At 45.4% G+C, this 12875-nt stretch overlaps 1 protein-coding gene across 2 annotated transcripts in view; it reads right to left on the reverse strand.

Moving 5' to 3' along the window:
• Positions 1-11837, reverse strand: part of WSB1 (WD repeat and SOCS box containing 1) — a 38210-nt gene extending 26373 nt beyond the window's left edge. Inside the window, exons 1-4 of one of the 2 annotated variants that reach the window (XM_086954819.1) lie at positions 11733-11837; positions 10976-11097; positions 8174-8342; positions 7399-7667 (exon numbers count right to left, since the gene is read on the reverse strand). In XM_086954819.1, coding sequence (XP_086810945.1) covers positions 7399-7667; positions 8174-8342; positions 10976-11015 — 478 coding nt within the window. In that variant the 5' untranslated portion in view covers positions 11016-11097; positions 11733-11837. The remainder of the gene's footprint in view (positions 1-7398; positions 7668-8173; positions 8343-10975; positions 11098-11732) is intronic. The other variant, XM_086954821.1, reaches the window with a different exon arrangement.
• Positions 11838-12875: the final 1038 nt, after the last annotated feature.

Raw genomic sequence — 12875 nt, forward strand, 5'->3', positions numbered from 1 at the left:
AGTCTTCTCAGTGAGTTCAATTTCCCTTTTTAGGACAGACAATGCCCTAACTAGGAACTGATATATGGTCCCTACAACATTTCCTGTGATGGACTTCTACCCCTTCCCCACTCCATTGGCAGCCATACCCTCGTATCGACAAAGCATAAAAATCACAGCGCACTGACCTTATCACTGGAATCCGTAGCAAGATTCACAGAGAAGGGCCCCGGCCCGTCCTCGTTCGGCCGTAGACTGCCCGCCCTTTGCACGGCTAGTCCCGCGAGGCGGCAGATTATCACAGCTTGGCGTGGGCGTGCTGAGGACTCCTGGAAAATGTAGTGCTCCGTCTCCCCCTCTCGGCGGCCGCGCCTGGTGTCCAATGGCGGCGGGGGGAAACAGCAACAAGGCAGCAGCAAGCGCCCCGGTTGGTCCGATGCAGCAAGGTCCCGACTGGCAAGACAAGGTAAATGCTGGACTGAGCAACCCACTCAGCCGGAGATGTCACGGCTTTTTAAGCGTCTCTGGGCGCGGGCAGGCTGAGGGCTCCTGGAAAATGTAGTGCTCCGTCTCCCCCTCTCGGCGGCCACACATGGTGCCCAATGGCGGCGGCAGGGGGGTTTGGGGGGAGTGAGGGGGGGGGGGGGGGGGGGGGCAAAAAGGCAGCAGCAAGCAAGTGCCCCGGTTGGTCCGATGCGGCATGGTCCCGACTGGCAAGACAAGGTAAATGCTGGACTGAGCAACCCCCAAGGATATAAACTATAACTTTTTTTTTTAGACAAAGTTAAGTTTCTGGATTGTGTCAGCCTGTGTCAGTAATACACAACACAGGCTATGGAGCCTTAAAATGTTTTTTTCTCTTTTCCGGAGGGTAACCACTGGCCGAGGGCTAGATTGAGTGCCCCAGTTTTCAAACAACTCTTAAGCAAACACTTGTATGCCCAGGGTTCGAGTTTAAGTGATTCAAAGTTTACTGCACCTAGTAATGACACGGTTTAAATCCCCCCACCGAATACATAGACAGTTTCATGCTATTGAAAGTTCCCAGGGGAAGAATTCCTATCTAGTATAGAAGGGAACATGCACATTTTGGTCAGCAAAGCACAGACATCCGCAATCAATGTATTTTATACATATTTATTTGTTGCTATACTCAAGATGGGTCCGTTTATCGTGTCTGGTAAACACTGAACCACAGGGTATTGTATTTTACTGTTTTTGTACAATTATATTGCAACACTGTCTGGAGGAACTCTTATTTAGCTGCCTTCATTGTCGGTGGTGCTAGTTGCATAGCCCACTTCAAGAGTGTGCCTTCAAGTGAGTGGACATCCTCCTCCAAATGGTCACTAAAAGGAATGGGGTGCTGCCTCAGTATGGTGGCTACTGCCTCCGGCGTAAACTGTGCATAGGACCCAATACTGCTGGTCCTAGGTTTGCACTGGGAAGAAGGCCTCCCATATTTGGAAGGTGAGCAGAAAGTGATCAGACCAGATGATAGGAAGTGGTGAGTCAATTACAATCTTAGGACGAAAAAATCTGATCCAAAGTATGGCCTTTTTTAGATCGAAGACCTAAAGGCTGCGCTTGCGCAGTCTGGGGAGGAGATTTAAAGATTCTTAGTAGGGCTTTAGAACCCGCCTCCCTGGCCCGTCTCTCCCCCATTGGCTGGCTTCCTAAACGGAGGCCAGCCATTGGAGGAGAGATGCGTCACTCCAATTTAGCCCAGTCTTTTTCAGATTTGGGGGGCATAAGTTTTGCTGTTCTTTAGACAGTGGCGTCATCTGTCACTCAAAACAGCAAAACCACGCCCCCGAAACCAAAAATTTTCGATGTTTGCGGCCGCCATTTTGGTTAAATCCCGGGTACTGCGTGTCTGCTGTTGTGCTCTGCTTGTTTTTCTTGTTTCTTATGATTGCTCTACAATTGAGGAAAACTCTGCCTTCTATCGGGATCGGAGTTACATTTCTTGTGCCGGCACCTCTTCTTTCAATACACATTTTCAATGAGCCGTACTGAGCCCTGAGCAGCGAGCCCCTGAGAGGAAGAGAAACCAGGATGAGGCAGGAGAGAGGGCGCGCGCTAATGTTTGTGTGCAGGCACCAGAAGCTGCCAGGAGTCAATGCGGGCCGACGCCCTTCCCTCTGATCCGCACGCAGGGTGACGGGGAGCGGGGGCGCCCCTGGGCACAGCCTGCAATCCACACCGGGGACCCCCGTTCGCGCCGCAACTACTCTGGGAATAATAAAGAAAAAACAATTCCACCAAAAAGGTAAGTAGAAATGACTCCTCCCTTGCATGTTTACACCCCACCTCCAGCGGGAACCCCGGCCACCCTCTGCCCCACCCAGCCCCTTCCCTGCTGCTGGGGGAATCCTCGCTGTGCAGGGAGGAGGGGGCGCCTCGTGCTGCAACATACAATCCCCTATGTGGCAGCCACACAAGCCTGCCACGGGGCAGGCACGTCATAAGGTCTGTTCGGATTGAAGCACGCACGGGGCGCCGCATCACATCCCTCCTGTGTCTCTCTGACTTTGCGCGTCTGCGGAGGTCCGGCTGAATGGACAAAGCGCAGCTGTCTGCCATCAGATGGGCAGAGGGTATGCACAGCCCCCCGGAGAGTAAAGTGCCCAATGATATTCTCTGTTGTTGGCTGCCCGGGGGTCGCCACTGACTGATCTGGGCGCACTGATGATCGATCGTGTGTGTCTGCTCCCCCCAGGGTCTGCAGGATGGAAGCCAGCCGCCCCCTTGCAGCCGGACAAGGTGGGATGGATCCGTAATTCTGTGGCAAGGGGATCTTTCGGGCGATCTGGAAAAAACGCTATGTGATCCTAAAGGGCGATCAGCTGTACATATCGGAGAAGGAGGTATGGCTGCCCCGCAGTGTATTATCGGTCCCTGGAGGGGGGTATTGTTGAGCCAGAGTGAGCGCAGGTCTAAAAAGAACTTACAGGGGAGGGGACATGGTCCTTTATCCCAGCAGCTGAGCCTCGCATCGCTTATTTATTTACTAAATCACTTAGTAGTTTTTGTATAGCTCTACACGTCGCCACTTCAAAGCGCTAGAATGGCCTCTTGCTACATTTGAGTTCAGATGCTGTCCATCCAGCTTTACTTTGGGAACGAACCCTAAACTTGCTAACATGTTTCTACCCAAAATCTATCCTGTAGATAGACTTTGTGGCAGAGCCTCTAAATACTTTACAAAATGATATGCTGATTAATATAGCGCACTAATCACCAGAGAGGGTATCTAGGCGCCTCGGCAGGTGTGTGGTTGTTTAGTCACCGAGGTGCTTATCCGAAGAGCCAGGTCTTAAGCTTCTTGTGGAGCTCAAGAAGTGATGGTGTGTTCAGGGAGGTTATCACCTGTTTTATTTATGTGTTTATTGGGAGGCTTGTGACTCATGACTCAGGCAGACTTACCTTTTTTTCTTTCCTCGCCTACTTTCCAATATCCAGTTGTATGCATTCTGAGAATAAAAGGTACACCTTTTATTGTGAGAATAAAAGATATGCACCTTTTATTCTGACCCACAACCCTGTCATTGCAGCTCTATATGTTTATGTCATCATCAAAATAACTTTATTCGGTCTAAACAAGACCATAAAAGTATAACAATCCAAATGATATGGCAGTGAGCAGCTTATATCCCATAAAAAGCATAACATTCATGTAATATACAGAGAACTTACTCAATAGGTGAATTGCGACAATTACAAAAAAAACAATAAACAAAATCTATACATCACAAAGCAATGACAAGTACATATCCACAATCAGATTCTTCCAGCAAGACTAACTGCATTTACATATCAACACTCCCCTTATCAAAGGGCCTTCTAAGCGCAGAGACGAGGCGAGAAAGCGAGCTACAAAATACGTGGAGCACACAGCCGGGAGTGACTGCAGATATAACGCGGGCCTTACTTGTACAAACTGCAAAACTTTCAATAGTGGGATTAAGTACATTCTTCGATGAGTTTAACCAGAAAAGACGACAAAATGCAATAAAACCTGAGGAGAAAAGTTATCCCAAGTGCAGGGGATTAACTGTGTACACCACTCCACAGTTTTAGGGAAACCTAATAACATATGAGACATGTCTGGGTCTTTTGCAGTGAACGGCATTAAGCAATTAAGTGCAGTACCTGTGGAGCACCTGTGCTGGTAATTAAAGGGAGCTGTTCTGGTTCCAGACAGGCGCAAATGTCTTGGACCCTTTGGGAACACCTGCTCTGTGTCAAGCTAGATCTGTGATCATAATTATGGCAAGCGCCTTGAGCCTTGCAAGGGGTTGGAAAGCTCTATATATGTCCCATTACAGTATAGCCAAACTGCTGGTTTATGTAGAGCTTATTAGTAAATGAATTGTCTGTTTTGGCAGCTGTTAGTGTTGGTATCTGCACCCAACAGCACTTCGCTACCTCACACGGATGAAGAGCTGCGCCATTTAAACATGTAACTTGCAGTTTGCATCCAGATTTCTGCAGCTGGGCACCACAAACACCACCTCTCAGTAGCCAGACTGGTCTATCTTTGAAAGCTCTAACCTGCTCATTTCTTCAGAATGTCCAAGTCGGTTGTTGCTGTTGAAATCAGAGTTTAATTGCGGCTGCTGCGGGTTTAAGGAGTCTGGTGGTGGGCTTCTGTCACGAGACTTGATACATTGGTGGCCTCCTGGTAGGGTCTTGCACATGGTCTCTACAGCATGGCGGCTGCCTTTGTGGCACATTTGTATGCAAGGCACGAGCCTAATTGCTCTTGACTTAAGTGCGAGCTAGTCTAGACCTCATCATGTGGGGACCGTGATGTCTGACCCCTTTACTACTGCACTATACAATTCTACCTTCAATGAGCAGCTCTGAAGCTGGGAAGCCTGGCTGCTGAGGGGCCACAGAGGAAGGGTTTCACATAGGCCTTCTTAGGAGCGTATCTGTGTGTGTGGCTCTGTGTGCGTGTAAATGCAATAGGTCATGCATTTGCGAGCAATTACACTATTGGCATTGTAAATGACAGTGCCATTTAACGATTAAGCTATTGTCAATGTAAATGACAACGCCATTTATTTTTGATCTTAAAAAAAATGTCATGAGCAATGTCAATATATCTACCTTTAATAATGCTGAGACCATTGCATTGTAAATGCTTGTCGTGGGTAGGTAGCGAGACACCGGGAATTAGGTTCAGTGTGCTAAGGGATTCACATAGCTTCATGGACTCATGATCTGCCGCTTGATCCACGAGTATGTTAAAATCCCCGAGAACCATGCAATGGTTATATTTGGCTGCTATGAGGGGACAAGGCGGGACCAAGGGACTCCAAAAACAAACCTGCTTGCACCGACGGTCGATTAATTAATGTGCTGCTTAATGTGCCGGCAATTGATTGCTGAGCAGACACGATCAGACGGAAACAAAGGCTCTCCGCCCCTTCGATCTCTGGTAGAGGTAGGCAGGAGAGAGTCTTCAGCTAGAGAACTACAGTTTACAGTCTCTGAACAAAGTACGTTTAAGTCTATAACAGCTTTTGAGTTAACAGTGCAGGCTTACACCAGTAGTAGACAACTATGGGCAGCTGGCAGCAGCCAAGCATGGTTTTCCACAATATGTATAATCGAGAAAGTTATACAAGAGATCCCAACATAATTATTTTGATCGTATATAAGAATGCCCCATACAGTGCTGCAATTTAGTTTAACACGACTAGTAAAATACAATACACTGGGGTTCGGAATTTAACGGGTGCAATAACAGACTCCATCTCGAGCATTAGCAAAAAATAAATGGATACAAAATACATCACATGCAGCAGAGGTCGTCGCTTTGTGCGCCAAAATGGGTGTGTGTTTATGTACTAGGACTCGTTCCCCTGGTAAATTTCAGCAGCTTGGAACTGCTAAAATGTACACCAGGGTGGGATTCCAACAGTGCGATTACGAGGTGCAGTAAACTACGTACAACTGAAAATGCGAGCCCAGTGAAAACAGGTGTGTGCATAAGCATTGTTAAAAACTGGGCCACTCGTAATCCAGTACCCAGCAAGTGGTTATTCCAAGAAAAAAAAGAAAAAAATATGTTTTAAGGCCCAATAGCCTGTGTAGTGCACTACTTACCTCAAGACAGGTTAAACAATATGTCAAATATATATTTCTTTTTTTTTCACACACACCTTAAACTGACTCGTACACCGTGAGTTCTGCATCTCTTTCATGGACTTCATTCCTTTGCTAGTCTTCATCAACAAAGTATGTAGCGTATACCTTGTTGCTATGGCACAAAGTTTCTCGGTGGGGGACTCTGTGCTCTCATTTCAGTTGTGTGAGTGAAATACTCACACAACTGAAATGAGAAATCAGAGTCCCCCACCCTCACTGAGAAAAACTTTGTGCCATAGCAACAAGGTATACGCTACATACTTTGTTGATGAAGACTAGCAAAGGAATGAAGTCCGTGAAAAAGTACAGAGCAGAAACCTGGTTTAATACATGCTCCGAGGTCCTAGGGGCAAAATGTTTCCCGTTTATAAAAAATAAATGAAAAGTAAACACATGCATATAAACACATCACTTTTCAATGCATTTTGTAGAATAAAAATAGTATGAAAAAAACTTTAGTACAGAGAATAGGTACGTTTGTGTAATATGCATTCAAGCTTTACTGCACATAGGTTGTGAGCAGAAGCACACAATGTACTGTAAGACCAGTGTTTTCCCTCCCATGCAACTGTGAGACTCTTTCCGTAAGAGGCACGGCTGGAGAGATGCCAGCCCTGCTCAACCTCTAAAGAGGTAGAAACCACCCCTCATTCTTTGGTGCTCAAATGTGAATTGGAGCACAAATGAGCTCAAACTGGTAAACAAACTAATGATTAACTTGAACGAGACAGAATAAAGCAATCCAATTAAAAGGGGTTCTTTGGGCCAATAAGTAAAACATGTAAAGGGCTTTTCAGCTTGTTACTAATAGTTTTGCAAAAAGATGTACAAAACAAAATCACCAAGATAAGAAGTTTTCGAATAAATCTATGATTGTTAGAGCAGAAAACATTTCTTAGAACGGGTAGAGATCATGCTTGCAGACTACAACTACTGTTCAGAATTACATCCAAAAAAATAAAAAAACACCTCACCTACAATACACTGATACAGGTATTAAAAATACTAAATATAAAACTGAATATCTGTAAACAAGAAAGGAGCTCAATGGAAGTTATAACAATCATTTCACATCCTACTTACGTTGCTAGCACTATGAAATTTGATGCCAAGGCATTCGTTAAACTAACTAACTTTCATATGTTATCAGTTATTAGACTAAATGTCACGTGGCACCAAAGAAAGTTAACAAAGAATGTCAGACAGCAAGTTTGAATATACGTTCATAAAAAATAAAGATAAAAGTAGTCTGCTTACCTGTGTACACATCCCATATTTTTATGCGCCCATTGTTTAAACCAGTTGCAAGCAAAAGCTGATCCTGACCAAAATTGAATCGATGCCATTCTATGTTCACACATCGGCTCTGTTTCTCAGGCACAGAAGAGCCAAAGGCAAGACTCCACACTATGTCCCCACAGTCTATAGTGTGTTCATATGGTTGAGACTTCTGGCATTCATTGCTATTTTGTCTTGAAAATCTGGGGATCAGAGAACTGGTAGAATTCTTGATGCCATCCACGACACTGCAAAACAGGTTCAACAAATGTAAACATTTCTCAAAATGGCTGAACTGTAAATTAAAAATATTTCCCAAAAATTCAAATCAATGAGCAAGCACTACTGTAGAACCAAATAGCAGAAAGCCACGTCGAAACGAACAGTAAAATAAAAGGCAGACAAACCGAATAAGCACAACAACAACAACAAAAAGACTCCCCACAAACAGCCCAAACTTGTTCTAGATTTCTCCAGTGGTTGTCATGTAGAAAGTGTTACAATCATTGCATATCAAGCTGAAAACTTGATGGGTTCAAGCAAACAAAATGTTTTAGGTTTTCCTTGCAAACCAGTCAAAACGTCAATTGCCAAACTAGGCAAGTGGCCATTCCATATTAGAGCAGAGACATCAAATTATACAGTTAATGCCTCTTCTTATTAAACCACCATTATTTAAAAGGGATAGGTCACTTTAAATGTTCTAAAACTATTTAAAAAAATGTAGTTACTGTATGAATGAAAAACATCTTACAAGTTATTATGGCACTGGGACCAGGGAACCAATTTTACAATGCGATGTCCTTGTGACCACGCAAAATAGGAACCATCTGGAGCAAAGGCAACGGTCCAATTTTCACGCCCATACTTTTGTTCAAAAGGAGCCGTTGGTTTTATGAGTTCTCCTATGGTGCGTGATCTCACTAAAATAAAAGAAAAAGTTTATTCAGCACAGTTTATTAAGCGAGATAAGAAGAACACAGCATCGTTCACGAATAGTGATAAGTCAAATGGAATCAAAGTGTTAACCCCTGACAAAAATAAACCGCTGCAAAAATATATAACACATTGCAAGCAGTATTTGCATGAGAATTCACTTAACATGTTGGGGAAATTCATTCACAAAGCAGGGAGGACGAGGGATCAAGTGAAGGAGGAGGTGCGGGCGAGGTCTCCATGTATTGCAGCCACAGCTTTACCCGGTGCATATTCACACGGTCCAGAGTTTACAAACCCAGAGTTACCAGTACATTTATGGCACAGAAATACTGGACCAGGTTATTAGCATGAAAGCCTCAGATGGATAATTAATCCAGTTTATTAACGTATCTACCATGTCACTGCAGGGCTTTAAGTGAGATGCAAAAACTGGGTGGGTGGGAGGTCTCAAAGGGGCATAGCCAGTGTAATTGGGGCGTGGCTTTAAAACGCTTAGGCTAAAAATCTGTGTTTAGCATAGTGTTCAAACCGACTTGTACTTTGCTGTTTCTGTCATTGCAACCAGATATGTGATACAAACATCATACCTACAAGTCAGGACTATTGGCCGTGTCAATGGTTATTAGTTGCATTAGATAAATAAGCTGCAACGTTGGCTTGTTACATATAATATTGAAAAAGCTTCCAATTAAAGCCCTGGTGACCCTACAACAATGTTGCTGCTCTTGCGTTTCAGAAAGAAGAGAACCCCAGAGAGAAAATGACTTTAAAGGATTGTCCTTCCCCCACAATGCTCACCTGTGAGAAGTGAGCAGTGTGGGCGGCGCACATCGATGTGCCTGCTGTCTCGAAACGTGTCTCAATCTGGATGTCACTGCAGTCTTAAGAAAAAAGAACCGCCTGTCCCAAGGCTCAAAACAGAGCCAGATAGAGACTCGTTTCGAGGCCCCCTTAAAAAACTGCCGATGCTCAGACCCCTTGAGACCCGGCCCACTTAAAGCCCTGTATGTCAGTACAGGTATAATAACGGTTAAAATGCATATTTAAGTTTTAGCCATTCTGACGAAATTATACAATGTCGAAATTATTCTCGACAGTTCAAGATGACAGGCGCATCATTCAAAAAAGATCAAACACTGCCAGGTTTAGTCTTCAATGGCAAATAACCGAATCCACACTGTGGCACGCTCAAAATGTAAGTAAACGCATTCGGTCAAGAGTTCATGCTCACCTTCTACTGAACACCAAGTTACTTATTGTGGGTGTGCTTTTTAAATACGATCAACTACTAATCGGGTTGGGCACGGACTACAATCAAGTCTGCAGGTTTAACACTAGTTTCACGTAAAGCGCAGGGACGAGTTTCTCGGCCGAGTAGTTAGTTATATTTTAACTCGCACGGTCTCAGTGCCACGTGGGGAATAAAAGTAAGGTGCCCGTTTCCACGAACCAAGGCCGTGCGATGTACTTGCAGCTTTATCATAAAAGCTCCCGACACTAAATCCTCAGCTGTCGGGAGCAGTGCCCTCCCTCCTCCAGCTTCCACCAACCACGGCCAGGATCCTTACAAGGATGCTAACAGCGGGGGGAGGGTGACGAGCTGGAGAGACGACGCCAACGAGGAAGGGGCGTGCATTCTGCGTACATGACAAAATAGACGCGCTCAATGGCAGCCCTCCCGAAATATCCCAATGGTGCAGCTCCTGCAGTACGTAAAGCAGCCATGACACTTCAGTGAAATCAACCCGTCAAACATACACGATGTACAGTTGAAGTGCGCAGCGGGCGGGTTTTATTCCCTCTATTTCACGGCGAGTCAAAACATAAAATGAGTGCCGTAGATCCTAACCCGTGAAGCAACGGGTTCAACAACCATTCTCAGAATATTGAGCTATGCATTTCTTTTCTGAATAAATGCACAATGAAAAGAACGCCAATGACCGCCAAACTGAGTACAGCAAAAAAAAAGGCACGCGTGTTTAGCATTTAGAAAATAAGCTACGCACAATACCCGCAATAGACATTTTTTAAATAGTTAAAATATAAACTATCGATAGGTAACTGTTGTAGCAGTTGCGTTAATGCTTCTAGCCGACATCAGGATAAACTCTTGAGACACCCGGGTAAAAAGAGAATACTCATGTGGGGCGCTGATCAAACGACACCAAGGTACTGAAATAGGGATCTAAATTGAGACAACCAACCTACCCTCGTGGACAAGGAAAGATACAACAAACGCACGCAGCAGGACTTACTGTAAGAGAACAGCTTAGGCTACCACGCTTACTTTAGTGTTTCGCACCAACGCATACTTGACGCGCATCGCACTGTTCTGACAAGTCGACATGTCACCCATTTAAGAGCCACTCCTGAATTCAGAATCTCATTAGGCGTACTCGTGATTTTCAGTGGTCCCACGTGAATACGGTCACTAGTAAAGATAATGTGCATACACTGGTCCTTTTCCATCCCATTCGTATTTTAAACCCAGACACAATAAAACCTATGCAATCGAGACATTTAACGGAACAATTTATATACATCATTTTAATTATTTGGTTTCCTGTCCCCAAAACAACTTAATGCACACAATCCATTTGATTGCATGTGTACTTACCAATGTCATCTTGGTTGAGTGTGTCGGGAAAGCCGGCCATCTAACTAGAGCCCACACGCCAGAAACCAAATCGGACTGAAGACGGTTTTGAGGAGCGAGTGGAGAGCAGACTGGATCACCACCTGTGAGAGAAGCGACAGCGTCAGATGTTGGTGGGTGAGTGAATGACACCTACACAGGAGAAGGGACCACCCCGAGTGGTGTGTCACTGCAATGGGGTGAATCACAGGGTACAAGGTCGGCCGGGGTCTGCTCTTGGGAGACAGGAGATTGTACCGAGGGTTTCGAGTTGGGAGGGGTTGCAAAATAGATTTGTGCGGTGCTTCTGACGCCTAACCAGAAAAGAAGGAAGGAAGCAGCTTTACCGGGACTGGTTCTTGTATCTAGTCTGAGGTGGTGAAAACGATGGTACAGAGAGAACTGTACTGGTTTGGAATATGCGGGCAGAAGGATGGGACGAGGTCGACCAATGGACTTACACTAAAAGGGCGATGAAAAGAAGACGCAAAGCCCTTCTACTAGCGGTGGTACGGGTGCTCAAAGGCGAGTCACTGCCTTCTGGACTTATATGTATCCGACGGGTTGGCGGAGGCTGCCAACCGCTATTGGGAAGGGCGCTATATGCAGAGCAAAAATCGAGACGAATACAAACTAGGGCGACAGATATGACCGACAAAGCAGGCGCGAGTCCCTTAACGGTTCGCGAGGACACAAGGGTGGGGCTTGGCAGAGCAGACTCCACACGAACGGTACAGACCTAGGCTCGCTAACCTTCCTTGGCCCCGAAGATCTTGCCGCAAACTAACCCTCAGCGCTCCACGACGCAGGGTAAAACTATAGTGTAAGGGGCGTCGCCGTTAACGTCACTGAGGAGGAGATTAGGCCACACCGAGCCTCCTTGGGCGGGGCCGCCCACGTGATCGCGTTGGCAGGCTGCAGTGTGAAAGGGCGGAGGCGGAGTGACAGTTGGGTTGAGTCTACTGTAACCAATCGGAACTAAAGCTTCATAGAGGTGGGCGCGGTTAAGCGCTTGGCAAAGAGGTTAAGAAAACAGAACGGAAGCGCTCCCTCGTATCAGACGTGTGGTTGTGTGTCGTTTGTGGAACTAATGTAGGCCCAGGGCTTCACTAGAATACTCCACATTTCAATCATGCAAGGAATGGGTGGATAATTACGAAGGCCGATTGGCCTTATATGTATTTATATCAAAATAAATTGTTATACAAAGACTGACCAAAATATTAAATTAAGGTGATGCAATGATGACACAAGGTGTTGCACTAGTTCTCGTATCCAGGTCCTCGATCAGTTGAGACCACTTGCATAGAATGGCCGCCAAAATTCAGCTTTCCAATATGGCGGTTTCGCTGGCGTGTTTATTCCTTCTACTATTTCCAAGCCTAGAAATCTCTAGAACAGTAGTTTTTTTGTGCATTAATGTAGCGCGAAAGTATTGGAGCAGTTCATAGAAGCACCAATTTAACTACACAAATTCATATATATGTTTTTTTGTGGGGCGGGAGGGGGGGGGTTGGATTAAGTGCTTTGTTCCGAATCACACAGAATGTTAAAAGGACGCCCAGACTCGAACTTGGTCACTCTGTTCCAAAACCGACAGCTCTCTATAACTCCACGCATCTGTTGTGTCCTTTTGGACACAGTTGAATGCTTTGCTAGCCACTCCCTCGACGGCTGGCTTACACATTCACCTACACCCATCCAACACAGGTGCTACCAATTAGGTGCCCTGCTAATAAAGAAGCACGAGTGCATGTACTCGTGGCCATTACCAGCAACTATTTATTTATTTAATACATTTTTATAAAGCGCAGACTTTACCCGAAGGTGTCAGACCACTGCACAAAAGAACAAGTTACGTTACATGAGAGAACTGTTACAA

This window comes from Lissotriton vulgaris, chromosome 2_1 (genome assembly GCF_964263255.1).
Source record: "Lissotriton vulgaris chromosome 2_1, aLisVul1.2, whole genome shotgun sequence".
Lineage (NCBI taxonomy): Eukaryota > Metazoa > Chordata > Amphibia > Caudata > Salamandridae > Lissotriton > Lissotriton vulgaris.